Consider the following 17,849-nt stretch of genomic DNA (forward strand, 5'->3'; position numbering starts at 1 on the left):
GAGATTGGGATCACGCAGGCCAGGTGAGAAAATAATTTTTAGGAGAACTTGACAGCTTTAAAATCACTTTTTATAGATACCAGCATTATATTTCCAGATTTTAAATTCTCAAATTGTCATGGTGATGATGCTAACTCTCACTTTCTGGATTATTAGCAGCCCAAACCTTTGGATTAGTCCAGCAATAAGACACTGAAATCCCACAGTGGCAAATTGTGAAACTGAATTCAATAGAGATAGTTGGTCATTTGTGAGAAATTGGCCTTAAAAGCTGCTAAGGTTGTCATTAATGATCCAGTTAGTTCTGTAATGTTCAGGGAGGGGAACCTGTACATGTCTAGTTCACGTTGGCTCTTCCTTTTTCTTAAAAGATGTTTTAATTTTTGTATATTATATACAGATTGAAACAAAGTGTGCAAACAAAGTTCAAACAAATCCATCACAGCAGCAATATTCTAGTTCCCCTCATTACTTCTGCTGCATGACAATATATACATTCAACCTATGAAGCTGACCACCACCAGATGAAGAATGGTGTTGACAGAGAGTCTGCAAATTTGAGTGCCCCAGCAAGCTATTCAATAATTACTTCAATAAAAGCCCTCCACCAGGAGCCGAGGGATGAGCAATAAATATCATTGCCATTCACTGCAAATTAAATCATTAATTAAGTGTAGTATTTTGGGTATTTATTGGGACAAAAATGTATGCGCTTTTATAGGTATTTGAAAGATTGAAGAAAAGTCAGCCAAATGTTTGTAATTAAAGAGAAGGGGGAAAAAAGAATTTTTAAAACTGTTCTTAAAAGTTAATTCTTGGTAAAAAGAAAAATGGACTTTGAATATGAAATATCAAAGATGGGCGTGGGAGAAGAAAAAATGGCAGAAATGTGAAATATGTTTTCACGAGTACTGGTATTCCTTTGTTACTTGTATGCACAGGCGATGCAATTGAATTTATGGAGATTTAAAAGAATATTTTCAATGTATTTAAACAGAGGGTTGCAGGACAAAATGAAATGTACCCAGAGATGATTTTTATCTTGTCCTTAATTCAATCTGGATTAACTAATCTGGGAAATCAATGCCCATAAAATGACACCTGGAGTTCACACTGAACCTGGTTGCTCTATCCAAGTGGCAAATTCTGTGAGCCTCCTACTAGGTTAACAGAACTTTGAGACCAAATTCACAGGACTTCAGCTTTCTGGAATCCGAATTAAACTGAAGACCAAAAAGAAGGCACAGTGCTTATTGAGGTCAGAGTTGGGGGGAGGGAAAGTTGTGACATTTTTATTCAGCTCACTGAAAAGAGTGGCAGTATTGACAAATGGAAAAATATCTTCAGTTCCAATTCTTAAAATGGTTAGAAGCATGATCTTCAGAATTATGGGGCTGTTAACTTGACATCAATTGCAAGAAAAACATTGGAGTCTGTTTATAGAAGCGATTCAAAGTTAAGAGGAAATATGATTCCAAGTCAATGCAGGTTTATAAAAGGCAGGTCATGCACAACAAGTCTATTAGAATCTTTTTAGGATATGATGCTATTGAATGTTTTGACTTTCAGGTGGTGTTTGCTGATGCTCAATCAAATGATCTGAGACTAAAAAGTAAGCTCCATGAAATACTGATATTTCCGAAATACTGTAATACGAAACCAAGGGTAGTGATTTTAACATTTTATATTTAAAATCAACACAATAGAAATGATGGAACTTTGAATCAACTTTTAAAAAAAATGCTCTTAGGATCTGGTTGATATAGGTCAGGCTGCCTTTCGTTACAAAGAACAATACAGCACAGGAACAGGCCCTTCGGCCCTCCAAGCCTGCGCTGCTCATGTGCCCAACTAGACCATTCGTTTGTATCCCTCTATTCCCAGTCTGTTCATGTGACTATCTAGATAAGTCTTTAACGATCCCTGCTTGTCCGCCTCAATCACCTTGCTTGGCAGTGCATTCCAGGCCCCCACCACCCTCTGTGTAAAATACGTCCCCCTGACATCTGTGTTGAACCTTGCCCCCCTCACCTTGAACCCGTGACCCCTTGTGTTCGTCACCTCCGACCTGGGAAAAAGCTTCCCACTGTTCACCCTATCTATGCCCTTCATAATTTTATACACCTCTATTAGGTCGCCCCTCATCCTCCGTCTTTCCAGAGAGAACAACCCCAGTTTACCCAATCTCTCTTCATATCAGGGAATATCCTGGTAAACCTTTTCTGTACTCTCTCCAAAGCCTCCATGTCCTTCTGGTAGTGTGGCGACCAGAACTGGACGCAGTATTCCAAATGTGGCCTAACCAACGTTCTATACAGCTGCAACATCATATGCCAACTTTTATATTCTATGCCCAGTCCAATAAAGGCAAGCATGCCATATGCCTTCACCAGCCTCTCCACCTGTGCTGCCACCTTTAAGGATCTGTGGACTTGTACACCCAGATCCCTCTGTGTGTCTATACTCTTGATGGTTCTGCCATTTATTGTATAGCTCCCCCTTGCATTAGATCTACCGAAATGCATCACTTTGCATTTATCTGGATTAAATTCTATCTGCCATTTCTTCGCCCAATGTTCCAGCCTATCTATATCCTGCTGTATTCTCTGACAATGTTCATCACTATCCGCAACTCCAGCAATCTTTGTGTCATCCGCAAACTTACTGATCACACCAGCTACATCTTCCTCCAAATCATTTATATATATCACAAACAGCAGAGGTCCCAGTACAGAGCCCTGCGGAACACCACTAGTCACAGACCTCCAACCGGAAAAAGACCCCTCCACTGTTACCCTCTGTCTTCTATGGCTAAGCCAGTTCTCCACCCATCTAGCTAGCTCACCTTTTATCCTGTGAGATTTAACCTTTTGCACCAGCCTGCCATCAGGGACCTTGTCAAACGCTTTACTAAAATCCATATAGACGACATCCACGGCCCTTCCCTCGTCAATCATTTTTGTCACCACCTCAAAAAATCCAACCAAATTTGTGAGGCGTGACCTCCCTCATACAAAACCATGCTGTCTATCGCTAATGAGATTATTCAGTTCTAAATGCACATATATCCTATCTCTAAGAATCTTCTCCAACAATTTCCCTACCACAGACGTCAAGCTCACCGGCCTATAATTATCCGGGTTATTCTTGCTACCCTTCTTAAATAACGGGACCACATTTGCTATCCTCCAATCCTCTGGGACCTCACCTGTGTCCAGTGAAGAGACAAAGATTTCTGTTAGAGGCCCAGCAATTTCATCTCTTGCCTCCCTGAGGAGTCTGGGGTAGATGCCATCTGGCCCTGGGGATTTGTCTGTCTTAATGTTTCCTAAAAAACCTAACACTTCCTCCCTTGTAATTGAGATTTTTTCTAACGGGTCAACACATCTCTGAGACACTACCAGTCAACATGTCCCTCTCCTTTGTGAATACTGATGCAAAGTATTCGTTTAGGATCTTTCCTACTTCCTTTGGTTCTAAGCATAATTCCCCTCCTTTGTCCCTGAGAGATCCAATTCTTTCCCTAACAACCCTCTTGTTCCTAACGTATGTATAAAATGTCTTAGGATTCTCCTTAATCCTGTCTGCCAAGGACATTTCGTGACCCCTTTTTGCCCTTCTAACTCCCTGTTTGAGTTCTTTTCTACTTTCTCTGTATTCCTCCAGTGCTCCATCTGTTTTTAGCTGCCTGGACCTCATGTATGCCTCTTTTTTTCTTTTTGATTAGACCCACAATTTGACTGGTTATCCATGGCTCCCGAATCCTACCTTTCCTATCCTTCCTCTTTACAGGCACATGCCTGTCCTGCAGTCCTATCAACTGCTCCTTAAAAGACTCCCACATGCCAGATGTGGATTTACCCTCGAACAGCCTCTCCCAATCAACAGCCACCAAATCCTGCCTAATCCGGCTGTAGTTAGCCTTCCCCCAATTCAGCACCTTACCCGTGGGACAACACTTGAGTGGTAGTGGGCCGCCTTGAACCTGAGCAGTTTTTGAGGTGCTCCCATGATGGAACTGGGTAGGAAATTCCCAATAAGAGTGAACAAAAAAAAAAGGAAAACGCTTTGAAAACCAAAAGGAATTTTACTGCCAATATCTACAATATTTCCATTGTGGCTTTTAAAGCATCTGTCCAATCTGGTGGACACGTGTTGTGCAAACCCTGGGAACCTGTCCATGCAACTGTAACACTGTCCTTGTATTTCTTGTTTTGGCTGATGTTGAATGAGGGCTGATGTAAATGAATAGGAACACACTCATTTTATATTCTGGTAGTTAAGCCAGATAATTGCATCAAGAGGTAAAGAAGTGTATTGATGTGATGTCTCTTTCATATTTATGAATCTGATATAGAGTCTTGTATATTCTGTGGTCTGTTATGGGTAACTGCAGTCGCAGTGTTCAATCAGTGCAAAGTTGCCTGCACTTGCCATGGTTTGTACAATTACGGTTAGGGTTGCCAATGAGCTTTACGGAAGATCATTACTTGATTAGGTGAGAGCTGGTGTTGTGTATGCTCAGTATTGCAGGAACGATGTGGACCTACAAGGCAAATGATCAATATTTAGCAAGACTGGTATTGTAAAAGAGAGTTGCTTACTGTCAGATTTTTCCCTCTAGGGGAGAGGGAGCACCTCATAGATATGGAGTTTGCTTGATTGGAACTGTTCCTTGATTTGATTTATTATTGTCACATGTATTAGCATGCAGTGAAAAGTATTATTTCTTGCACGCTATACAGACAAAGCATACCGTTCATAGAGAAGGAAATGAGAGACTGCAGAATGTAGTGTTACAGTCATAGCTAGGGTGTAGAGAAAGATCAACTTAATGCAAGGTAGGTCCATTCAAAAGTCTGAAGGCAGCAGGAAAGAAGCTGTTGAGTCGGTTGGTTGGTTACCTCAGACTTTTGTATCTTTTTCCCGACAGAAGAAGGTGAAAGAGTGTGTCCTGGGTATGTGGGGTCATTAATTATGCTGGCTGCTTTGCTGAGGCAGTGGGAAGTGTCGACAGTCAATAGATGGGAGGCTGGTTTGCATGATGGCTTGGGCTACATTCACGACCATTTATGGTTCCTTGCGGTCTTGGGCAGAGCAGGAGCCATACCAAGCTGTGATACAGTCAGAAAGAATGCTTTCTGTGGTGCATCTGTAAAAGTTGGTGAGAGTCGTAGCTGACATGCCAAATTTCCTTAGTCGTCTGAGAAAGTAGAGGCGTTGGTGGGCTTTTTTAACTATAGTGTCAACATGGGGGACCAGGACAGGTGATCTGGACACCTAAAAACTTGAAGATCTCGACCCTTTCCACTTCGTCCCCGTTGATGTAGACAGGGGCATGTTCTCCTCTGCGCTTCCTGAAGCAGATGACTATCTTTCGTTTGTTGACTTTGAGGGAGAGATTATTGTTGCCACACCAGTTCACCAGATTCTCTATCTCATTCCTGTACTCTGTCTTGTCATTGTTTGAGATCCAACCCACTACGGTGGTGTTGTCAGCAAACTTGAAAATCGAATTGGAGGGGAATTTGGCCTCAGTCATTGGTGTATAAGGAGTATAATAGGGGGCTGAGAACAGTGTCTTTTGGGGCACGGTGTTGAAGATGATCATGGAGAAGGTGTTGTTGCCTATCCTTACTGATTGGGTCTGTGAGTTAGGAAGTTCAGGACCCAGTCGCAGAGGGAGGAGCTGAGGCCCAAACAACGGAGTTTGAAGATGAGTTTTGTAGGAATAATGCTGTTGAAGGCTGAGCTGTAGTCAATAAATAGGAGGCTGACATAGATGTCTTTGTTATCTAGGTGTTCCAGGGTTGAGTGCAGGGCCAGAGAGATGGCGTCTGCTGTGGGCCTGTTGCGGCGGTAGGTTCCACTAACTTAATATGCATCCCTCAACTTGGATACTGTGGCTGCAGTGTGTAGCAATAGAGGAACTGCAAAAACTCGACATGACTTCTGTGACAGCATCTCCCATACCTACTATTTCCACCAGTTTGGACAGGTGCAGATGAATATCATTACCTCTGTATCCCTCTCCAAGTCCTACGTCAGTCTGTCTCGGGCATATATCACTGTTTCTTCATAGTAGCTGGGTCAAAATCCTGAAACTCAACTTGAAGGTCGTGATGGTGGAAATTTTGAAATTAAGGGTGTCAAAACATTAAGGACTTTAGACAGTTATTTTTAAAGAGTTATAGAAAGCCTTACATTTATATAGCACTTTTCATGACCTCAGGACATTTAAAATTGCCTATTTCAGCCATTTATCATGTAGTCAACATGGTACCCAGTTTTCACATAGTCAACTTCTACAAACAGCAATGAAACAAATGCCTAGGTTGCAGGAATAAATATTGGCAAGGACACTGAGCGAACTTCCCTGCTGCTCTTCGAATCTGTACGTCCACCTGAGAAGGCCTTGATTGAATGGCTCATCTGAAATATAGCACCTCCAACAGATTAACACTCTTTCAATATAGCTCTGCAATGTCACCTTAGATTGTGTTCTAGTCTTGCAACCTACAATGTTCTGATTTGAGCAAAGGCTGACACCACAAATTAATAAGTTAGTTGTGAAACATATTGCCTCAAGAGGTGTTGGAATGGAAAATTATGGCAGGTTTTTACTTTATAAAAAATCTTGTTGGGAAAGGTGAAGGAGATTTAGTTCTAGAATTGGTACTTGTGAAGGATTTTGAGAGAACACAGATTTATGGTACAGAAGGACGATGCTGGTTAGATGCATTGGCCATGCTAAATTCTCCCTCCGTGTACCTGAACAGGCATCAGTGTGTGGCAACTGGGGGATTTTCGCAGTAACTTCATTGCAGTGTTAATGTAAGCCTACTTGTGATACAAATTTAAAAAAATAAACAGTGGGCCTATTGTCTGTGCTGGCTGAAGAGCTATCCACTCTAATCCCACCTTCCAACGCATGGTCCATAGCCCAATAGGTTGTGGCACTTCCAGTGTCTATTTTTTAAATTATTCGCGCATCTTGTATATGGTGCACAATACTGTTGGATGGAGTGCCAATCAAGCAGGCTGCTTTAGCCTGTTTTTATCTAGGTTTTTTGTGATGAGGGTTTCTGCCTCTACTATCCTTTCAGGTAGTGAGTTCCAGATCCTCCTCCTCACACGGTGAATAAATTACTCAACTCCCCTCTAATCCTTCTACCAATTACATTAAATTTATGACCCCTGGTATTAACCTCTTTGCTAATTGAAATGGGTCCTTCACTCTATCTGGGTTAATTTTATACATCCCACTTAAATCTCCCTACATCCTCCTTTGTTCCAAAGAAGCCGATCCTGCTCATCCAATTGTTCCTCATAGTTTAGAATTCTCTATTTCTGCCAAACTCTTATCAGTTTCTTCTGTACCGTCTCAGCACATCCTTCATTTAAGGCAATAACCAAAAAGAACTCTATGCAGTACTTCAGCTGCAGTTCCAGCGTAGCTTCCTTGTTTATTGCCCAGCCAATAAAGGAAACGCTTAAGGTATCTCTTTTTCCATCTGTGTAGCCACCTTTTGTTCTCTGCCGAATCCTATCATTTATTGTGTATTCCCTTGCCTTATTTGTCCTCCCAAAATACATTACCTCACTCTTCTGCAGATCGAATTCAATTTGCTACAGAACGTCTGCTTTGGTGGGGCAGAAGAGGGCAGCTGAAGCCTGCAAAATTTAAGCAAAAAGTAATTTGGCACCACTTCAATGAACATGTTACAGATGGCTGTGGTACAGGCAAAGGATTTTATGCACAGTCTAATGCTGAGTATTATGTGAATCTGGCAAGGTGTTGGCCTGGTACAGTTCTGTGAAGGGAAGGGGATTTGCTGTACCTGGGATCAGTGCTGGGTCCACTGTTATTTATCATTTATGTTAATGATTTGGATGAGAATATAGGAGGCATGGTTAGTTAGTTTGCAGATGACGCCAAGATTGGCATAGTGGACAGTGAAGAAAGTTATCTCCAATTGCAAGGGGATCTTGATCAATTGGGCCAGTGGCAGATGGAGTTTAATTTAGACAAATGCGAGGTGATGCATTTTGGTAGATTAAACCAGAGCAGGACTTACTCAGTTAATGGTAGGGCATTGGGGAGAGTTACAGAACAAAGAGATCTAGGGGTACATGTTCATAGCTCCTTGAAGTGGAGTCACAGGTGGACAGAGTGGAGAAGAAGGCATTCGGCATACTTGGTTTCATTGGTCAGAACATTGAATACAGGAGTTGGAACGTCTTGTTGAAGTTGTACAAGACATTGGTACGGCCACACTTGGAATACTGTGTGCAATTCTGGTCCCCCTATTATAGAAAGGGTATTATTCAACTAGAAAGAGTGCAGAAAAGATTTACTGGGATGCTACCAGGACTTTATGGTTTGAGTTATAAGGAGAGGCTGGATAGACTGGGACTTTTTTCCCTGGAGCGTAGGAGGCTGAGGGGGTGATCTTCTAGAGGTCTATAAAATAAGACAAGGTAGATAGTCAATATCTTTTCCCAAAGGTAGGGGAGTATAAAACTAGAGGGCATAGGTTTAAGGTGAGAGGGGAGAGATACAAAAGTGTCCAGAGGGGCAATTTTTTCACAGAGGATGGTGAGTGTCTGGAACAAGCTGCCAGAAGTAGTAGTAGAGGCGGGTACAATTTTGTCTTTTAAAAAGCATTTAGATAGTTTACATGGGTATGATGGGTATAGAGGGATAAGGGGCAAATGTGGGCAATTGGGATTAGCTTTGGGGTTTTAAAAAAAGAGCGGTATGGACAAGTTGGGCCGAAGGGCCTGTTTCCATGCTGTAAACCTCTATGACCTCTGATGTATAAATGGTTCAGGCTGAAGTTTGGAGCCAATGTAGTTTGGGCAATTTTGCTTTCTTGCTGATTTTGATTCAACCCAGAGTGCAATATACAGTTTCCTGACCTACAATTAGTACTGTCCTTTTTCTCTCCTCCTTTTACCCTCAGCCCAGGCTACTGATACTCCACAAAGTAAGTTACAATCTACTTTCTTCTACTGGAACTTACTGGAAAAACACTTATATGGTGTCTTCACATTTTTTTTATAAAGCCAAAAGCATATTTAGGTGTCATAATCTATTTTAAGACTTTTCAATGCAAATTGCATTCCCAACCCTTAACTTTGCTTCAGGGACTAAGGTGGAAGGAATGCAGTCAGAAGTCAGCACAATCAAATAATTAATTTTACTGAGTGCTGCAGATTAACTCTGCCTCCTTTACAACAAATTATTTTTTTATACCTGAAACAATCTTGAGGAAAAGTAGCTCAAAGAAACTATTTAACGTGATGAATGTTATCACCAAAATGTGACGAAAGAAAATTATTGGGTGAGTGATTGTCATCCAGCTCCTGAGCTTGCTAAGTGGATGCATCACCAAACACTTACACTGAGCGTTTCTTATGTACATGAAGTTTCTGCAATACATGTTAAACCTTTCCTTTTGCCTTCTTTCAGGACACTGTTGTGCTTAGGATGGCTGACTTTGATCTGATCGATGCACTACATGAAAGCACTCCCAGTGTCGAACCAGAAGTTAAGAGGGATTTCATTGCTTCCCTGGAGGCCGAGAAATATGATGATGTTGTTGGAGAAAGTGTGACGAAAGAAACTTATGTTCCACTGCTGGATGATGATGAGACAAAGTCTAAAGATAATGCTGCGATGCATTTGCATGGAGAGACTTCACCTGCACAAGACAATGATGGGAGACAATTGGCAGAACGTGAGTGTGCGTAATATGAGTTTTAGATTAAGGCAGCGAGTGGAACCCTCACTGACTGGAATGACAGGAGGACTTGCCTTTTGAAGCTTAGGTGTTCATAAACAGTTTAATGTCATATAGCATTTGATTCTCTGTTTAAACCAATCCAGTGCAACTTCATGAGGATTTGGAATGAGGAACTTGGGAGAAAGTGTTCCAAATTTTCATTGAACTTTATGGAAGTGTTTCCTGATTCCACTCCTAAATGACCTAAATCTCTCCAGTCCGAATTGAAATGAAAGCAGGTGCCAACTGGTGTTAAGACTGCTCTAATCTCTGGGAGCCCCCACAAGAGAGTTTTCATAAAGTCCATCTGTATGCTTGCTTGGTCTTTTGCCTTTTTCTTAATATTACAAATAACTTGGTAGGACGCATATCCTATAACTGCCACTCAAAAACTGACTCTCCAGGTTTGTGTACCAGTTGATAAAGAGGACAAACCTGGATTTTTCTTTTCCCCTGTCATATTATGTCCTTATTTCTTGTTGGGATAAGGTTTCATGATTGTTGTATGCCTACAAACAACTTGTCCTTTTTTCATGAGCAGCACTTTCCAGATCCAGCCTCTATTATTGAACGTGACAAGACCAGTATACCATGAGAGCACCAGCCCTCCAATTCTCATCACCCTTGAAACATTGGCTCAATTGTCTCTCCACAGATGCCGTCAGACCTGCTGAGATATTTCAGTATTTTCTGTTTTTTGTTTCGGATTCTAGCATCCGCAGGATTTTGCCTTTATCTTGAGAAAGAAAATTGTTCAGGTATGTCCTGTACACAGAAAGTAGGACAAATCCAACATGGCCCATTACTGCCCATTCAGTCTACTCTCAATCATAAATAGTGATGGGATGGGGTTATTAACAGTGCTATCAAGCAGCACTTGTTTAGCAGTAACCGGCTCAATGATGCCCAATTTGGGATCGCCAGGATCACTCCGCTCCTGATCTCATTACAGCCTTGATTCAAACATGGACAAAAGAGCTCAATTGCAGAGGTGAGAGTGACTGCCTATGACATCAAAGCAGTATTTGAGTGTGGCATCAGGGAACCCTAGCAAAATGGGAGTCGATGGGAATCAAGAGGAACGCCCTTTGCTGGTTGGACTCTCACCTGGTACAAAGGAAGATAATTCGAAGTGAATCATCTAAGTTAAGGACTTCAATGCAGGAGTTCCTCAGGGTAGAATGCAAGACATAACTATCTCCAGCTGCTTCATCAATGACCTTACTTCCATCATAAGGTCAGAAGTAGGGATGTTTGCTGATGTTCAGCACCATTCGTGGCGACTCAGATATTGAAGCAAACCATGTCCAAACGCAGTAAGACCTGGACAATGTTGGGCAGACCAATGGCAAGCAGTATTCATGCCACAAGTGCCAGGCAGTGACCATCTCCAATAAGAGAATAACCATCGTGCCTTGACATTCAATAACTGAACGCTCCACTATCCACGTTCTGGGAGGTTACCATTGTTCAGAAAACTGAACTGGACCAGCCATATAAATACTGTGGCTACAAAAACAAGTTGGGCTCGGAATCCTGCAGCAAGTAACTCTGCTCTAACTTCGCAAAGCCTCTCTACCATCTACAAGGCACAAGTCAGGAGTGTGATGGAATACTGTCCACTTGCCTCTAACAACACGCTAAGCCTGACACCATCTAGGACAAAGCAGCTGGCTTGATTGGCACCGCATCATAAATATTCACTCACTCCCTTCACTGCTGATCAGCAGTATGCAAACCATCTATAAGATGCACTGTAGGAACTTGTCATTTAGACAGCACCTTCCAAACCTATGACCGCTACTACCTAGAAAGACAAGGGCAGCAGGCACTGGGAAACACCACCATCTGGAAGTTCCCCTCCACTCACTCAGCATCCCGACTTGGAAATATATCGCAGTTTCTTCACTGTCGCTGGGCTCAAATCCTGGAACTCCCTCCCTAACAGTACTGTGGGTGTATCTACACCACAGTGCCTGCAGTGGTTCAAGGCAGTGGGTCACTGCTATCTTAAGGGCATTTGGGGATGTGCAATAATTGCTGGCTTAGCCAGTGATGCCCACATCCCGTAAATGAATAAAACAAGTCTAATTTGCTTTCCATAGAGATGCTCTTATTTCTAAAGAGCTTTGACATTTTTGTTTAAGTTTGTATTGCAAGTGATCTGTGCTTCCTGATGACTTGATCAATTTTCCCGTTAGATGCCATTGACTATAAAGAACATAAAATGGTTTAGAAGTTGAATGTGTTTTTAATAATAAAGGTAATGGTTTGAACTTTTTGAAAACTGGCTATCAGAATGGTAAATTGTTCTTTTTTAAAAAAAAATCCAGAAATGCTTTTAACAAAAAATGAATTCAACTTATTCAGTTGCCTTAAATTAATGACAGTGATGATGATTTTTCATGAGTTAATCATTCCAGACCCATTTGCTAGTTGTGGCATGCCGATCCGACCCTCAATTTAAAGAGAACTAGCCATGGAATTGTCAGAAGAACTGTGCATGGTTGTTAACTGCCTCATGGGTAATCTGAGCTTAAATGTATAGTACTCTCCAAAAGCAGTAAGTCTTGTGTATTGTTTTTCCTTCCTTTGTCCTAGAGAGGCAGTTGGTTGTGATTATTTTGAGCTCTGGAGTTTAGAGTATTGTGAATCATGCCATTCATGTTGTGTAGTGTCTGACTGTCTGCTGTGTATGAAATTTTACAGGTTCTGGAGCTAGTGAGCAGGGACCAGGGGATCTGCCCAATGGGGAGCATGGTGTAGGAAAACCTGATGAGACAGGTATGGTTGCAGCAGGAGCTTTCTGAATCACTACTCCCTGCAGGAATTCTGACGGGAATCCTCGGTAAAAACTGTGATTATTCTGTTTTGGATTTTGGATGTGATTTCTTCTGTCTAGATAAGGAGCTTATGTTTTAATGAAAAAATAATTCCTTTTTCCGCACCTTTTCTCCCGAGGACTTTGATTCTCATTAGATTAAGATTTAGCAAGAGCCGCACCCTCTCCCTATTGGCCACTCTTAATGTGTACATCAGCAATGAATGACTAGACTGTTTTTCACCTTCTGGTTATCATAATTGAGTTTGCTGCTGTTGCCATCTGTTTCTTCTTGTGCACTTCCAACTAAGGTTTCTCGATAAATGTTTGACTTTAAGAGCCTTCACTATTTATTTTCATAACATTCAAGTATATGGGACATGTACTGGAAAATGGGATTGGTGTAATTTTAGTGATAGTTATTGTCGGTGCAGACTCCAAGGGCCTTTTAGCTTTACAGCTGTTTGCATTGGTGAGTCCTTGCAATTCAACGTAGATTGGTGATCAAACTTGATAACTCCATTACAATGCTTCAATCAGTGGAACAATTGAACATTTTCAAGAGTATTCTTTGAAAGTTTGCAGAGCAGATTAAACCTTTTCTATGCTGAATAATGTGCATAAAATTTTCAATATGCACATTGCCCCAGCATTTTATTTTCAAATTCTACTCTTAAATGAAATGCGAAACTTGAGACTGAAATAGATAAATCACCACATTGCCCTTATAGTTTCATAATGACCACTACATTGGGATGGAGAAGACAATAATATGGCCATGTACTAGTTATGACACGAGCAAGAAAAAATGTTCCCCGTTTGATAACTTATCCGTCATATGTTCTTCGGCAGTCTGTCTTGTATAAATGATTCCTTGTGCATCATGATAAAAATTTCTGTCCACTTGGAGCTATGTTATCTACTGGGAAAGGCTTTGACCAGTAGTGGGGTGGCGCTGCATGACAGAAATTTTGAAACTGCCCCTCAAATCCCTTCAGGTGATTGAAACGAGTCCATTACAAGGTACTTAGCTTTGTCTTTGCCTCCAATAGAAACAGCTTCATCTCTTGAAGAAATTCAGCAAATTAATGTTGACCACATGAGCTGGCAGGCTGCTCCACAAATGAACTGTGTTTTGGGAAAAGGACAAACTTCTAAATCTCGATCTAGTTCTATCCTTGGTCCTTCCTAATCTAGTAAGATGTCTCACAACACCAAGTTGAAGTCCAACCGAACTTAATCTAACCAGTTGAAGCAATCTGTCTATATAACCACAATCCATTCCCATCAATTTGAAAGTATAGGGACTCAATTCTTCAAGCTTCAGAGGATAACCGATGTTTTAAAACTGGAATTTACCTTGCTTGTATCCTTCTCAACCTTTCAAATACCTCAATGTCTCTTACAATGTAAGACAACCAAAATTGGACACCATCTTATAATGGAGGCCTAACTAAAGTCTTGTATCAAAATCACATGCTTTGCTTCGTAGTGAACCATAAAATGACAATGAAAACTGATGGATTGTCTAAGAGAGAGCTCCTTCAGGATGGGAGCTTGCCATCCCTACCCCGTTGGCCTTTGTGACTCTAGTCTCTGTGGTTCACGCACAATAAGTAACCTAGCGCTCCACTTTGATGTAAAAATAAAAATTAACTTCAGCCAAACCACAGTCCTAGTCGTTATGGCACAGGGGAGGTTCTTTTGGAACATGGTGTCCAGCCAGTCCCATTCCACCGCTCTATCTCAGTGGCCCTGTAAGTTTATTTCTCTTATGCACAGCCAATTCCTCCACCACTTGATAATGAGTTTTCAGCGCATACCACTTTTCCAAACAAAAAACTTCCCTACATCACCCCCACCCCCCCACATACCTTGTCAAAACTTTGAAATATCTGTCCCCTAGTCCTTGTTCAATTAGCTCATGAGAACAACTTTTCTTTGTCTACTTTCCTGAGTGTGTCATAATCTTGTATGCCTCTATCAAATCTGCTCTCGATTTCCTCTATTCTAAGGCGGACAAACCAGCTTCTTAAACCTAAACTTGAGGCTAAAATCTCCTGCGATGGACAAGTGAGACATGTTGGTTGAAATTTCTGTGCCATGTGGAATTTGAGGATCAAAGTGTCCTCTTGGATCTCCGGTGGCATGAGCTCAGGAGTTTCAAGATTGAGGGTAGTTGAGTCATTGCGGAGCTTCAGGGAGGATAAGAATTCCTGAATCGTACATTCCGGAGTGCAATGACACCAATCGATAGGGTAGAAATGCAGTCAATATAGGTGATTTGATAGTCAGGAGGATGGATGAGATATTTTTGTCATTGTGCGAGTCCCACGTGGTATGTTGTCTTCCTAGTGCCTGGGTAAAGGATATCATTGAAAGAGCGCAGAATATTCTGGGGGGGATGGACTGTGTTTTATTTATCAGTCACAAGTAGGCTTACATTAACACTGCAATAAAGTTGCTGTGAAAATTCCCTAGTTGCCATACTCTGGCACCTGTTCAGGTACACAGAGAATTTAGCATGGCCAATGCACCTAACCAGCATGTCTTTTGAACTGTGGGAGGAAACCAGAGCGCCCGGAGGAAACCCACGCAGATGCTGTGAGAACGTGCAGACTCCACACAGAGTGACCCAAGCCAGGAATTGAACCTGGGTCCCAGGCTGTGAGGCAGCAGTGCTAACCACTGTGCCACCGTGCTGCCCCTATGAGCCAGAAGTTATGGTACATTTTGGTACCAACGATGTAGAGAGGGCAGGTATTGAGGTTCTATAGTTAGAATTTCGGGAGCTAGGGAGAACGTTTTTAAAAAGTAGGACTTGCAAGGTAGTAATGTCTGAATTACATGCACACAAGAATAGAAATAGGAACATGGGGAGGATCGATGTGTGGCTTGAGGTATGGTGCAGGAGGAAGGGAGGAAACTGCCTGCCTAAGGCTGGTAATAGTGGAGACTATCAATGATTTCAAAATAAAATTGGAAGGGCACTTGAGGGAAATGTATTGATAGAAGTAGTTAAAAGGAACCAGCTGGATTGTTCTTCAGAGAGCCAGCATCGATTCATTGGACAAGATGGCTTCTTTCTGTGCTGCAATGACTGATTCATCTTGGTCAAAAAATATTTTTCCTTTTTTAGAATCCAGTTAGTGCTTTGTTTAAACTATTGACTTTAATAGCTGCCTTCAGACCTGAACCGTGCTAGTACTCAAGTATGACAATTAATTAATGTGATCAAAATTTAGAGTTTTCTGGCTCCTCATTTGAATTTGCCATAGTTTGGAGAAAGGAAAAGAGACCAACTCACCAACCAATCACTTACTTGCTTTCCTGTAACATCATGTTTTGATTTTTTTTTAAATGTGGTTGGTCTTGCTGTCTCTTGTTCTCACTGCTGATCTTGGGCCTGTTTTGCTGTTGCTCTTTATCCCCATTGGTCTTGCATAGAAACACAGAAAATATAAGCAGGAGTAAGTAGGCCATTCAGCACTTCGAGCCTGCTCTGCCATTCATTATGATCATGGCTGATCATATTCAATATCCTCATCCCTTTAGCCCCAAGAGCAAATTCTAATTTCTTCTTGAAATCCCACAACGTTTTGGCCTCAGCTACTTTCTGAGGTAGTGAATTTCACACATTCACCACTCTCTGGGTGAAGAAATTTCTCCTCACCTCAATCCTAAAAGATTTACCCCTTATCCTCAAACTATGACCCCTAGTTCTGGACTCCCCCACTATTGGGAACATTCTTTCTGAATCTAGCCAGTCTAATCCTCTTAAATTTCTGAGAGATCTCCTCTCACTCTTCTAAACTCCAATGAATACCTTCGCTGCACTCCCTCTATAGCAAGGAACATCCATCGTCAGATAAGGACACCAAAACTGCACACACTATTCCAGATGTGGCTTCACCAAGGCCTTGTACAATTGCAGTAAAACATCCCTATTCTTATACTCCAATCTTCTTGCTATGAAGGCCAACATACCATTTATTCTGCTCTCTCACTCGCTGCTGGTTTTGGACCTGCTTTGCTGCTGCCCTTTATTTCCATATCAATCTTACTCTGCTTTCACTCTTGCGATGGGAAATGAATGCCAGTTTGCCAGATTTGTTTTCTTTTGTGCCTGGCAGGACTTAAGACAACCCATTTTTTTTTATTCCATTGCTCTTACGCCAGCAGATTTGTTTCATAACAAAGATCCTTTTTTTGTGTGGATAGATCACTAACCTGACTCTTGACCCCATAAGACGTAGGAGCAGAATTAGGCCACTCGGCCCATTGAGTCTGCTCCACCATTCAATCATGGCTGATATTTTTCTCATCCCCATGCTCCTGCCTTTTCCCCATAACCCCTGATTCCCCTATTAATTAAGAACCTATCTATCTCTGTCTTAAAGATGCTCAATGACCTGGCTTCCACAGCCTTCTGCGGCAAAGAGTTCCACAGATTCACCACACTCTGGCTGAAGAAATTCCTCCTCATCTCTGTTTTAAAGGATTGTCCCTTTAGCCTCAGGTTGTGCCCACTAGTGGAAACACCCTTTCCGTGTCCAGGACTCGCAGTATCCTGTAAGTTTTTCAATAAGATCCCCCCTCATCCTTCTAAATTCCAACGAGTACAGACCCAGAGTACTCAACTGTTCTTCATATGACAAGTTCTTCATTCCAGGGATCATTCTTGTGAACCTCCTCTGGACCCTTTCCAAGGCCAGCATATCCTTCCTTAGAAACGGGGCCCAAAACTGCTCACAGTAGTCCATATGGGGTCTGACCAGAGCCTTATACAGCCTGAGAAGTGCATCCCTGCTCTTGTATTCTAGCCCTCTCGACATGAATGCTAACATTGCATTTGCTTTCCTCACTGCCGACTGAACTTGCACGTTAACCTTAGGAGACCCCGTATCAAGTTGATCAGCTAGATGCAATGGGAGGCTTCCAAACTGCTCCAATATGTGAAGTGAGTACCCTGCTGGATGTAAATCCAGTATTCAGAGTCTGGAACTCTCTGTTCGTCATTGTAATGCTGGAGTTGCCCAAGTCCCAGATTTTTCTTCTATTTGAAAAAAGAGACAGTGTGATAATTACTGGAGCACTTAAACAGATTGGGCAGATGGGAGTCAAATTTTTGAGCAGGAAATATTTGCTGCATTGCTGCATTATGAGCTTTAGCAAATTGTATTGGAGTAGTTTATTGTACTGAGTGCTGCCTGCTCCATGCATCGCAACTTGTCAGTTTT

At 41.8% G+C, this 17,849-nt stretch overlaps 1 protein-coding gene across 6 annotated transcripts in view; it reads left to right on the top strand.

The window, feature by feature from the left end:
* The window catches only part of LOC144495654 (uncharacterized), a 361,405-nt gene that overhangs the window by 83,184 nt on the left and 260,372 nt on the right, over positions 1-17,849 (top strand). For all 6 annotated transcript variants that reach the window (XM_078215920.1, XM_078215921.1, XM_078215916.1 and 3 more), the window contains exons 2-3: positions 9,476-9,743; positions 12,498-12,572. In XM_078215920.1, the coding sequence (XP_078072046.1) occupies positions 9,494-9,743; positions 12,498-12,572 (325 nt within the window). In that variant the 5' untranslated portion in view covers positions 9,476-9,493. The remainder of the gene's footprint in view (positions 1-9,475; positions 9,744-12,497; positions 12,573-17,849) is intronic.

This window comes from Mustelus asterias, chromosome 7 (genome assembly GCF_964213995.1).
Source record: "Mustelus asterias chromosome 7, sMusAst1.hap1.1, whole genome shotgun sequence".
Classification (NCBI taxonomy): Eukaryota; Metazoa; Chordata; class Chondrichthyes; order Carcharhiniformes; family Triakidae; genus Mustelus; species Mustelus asterias.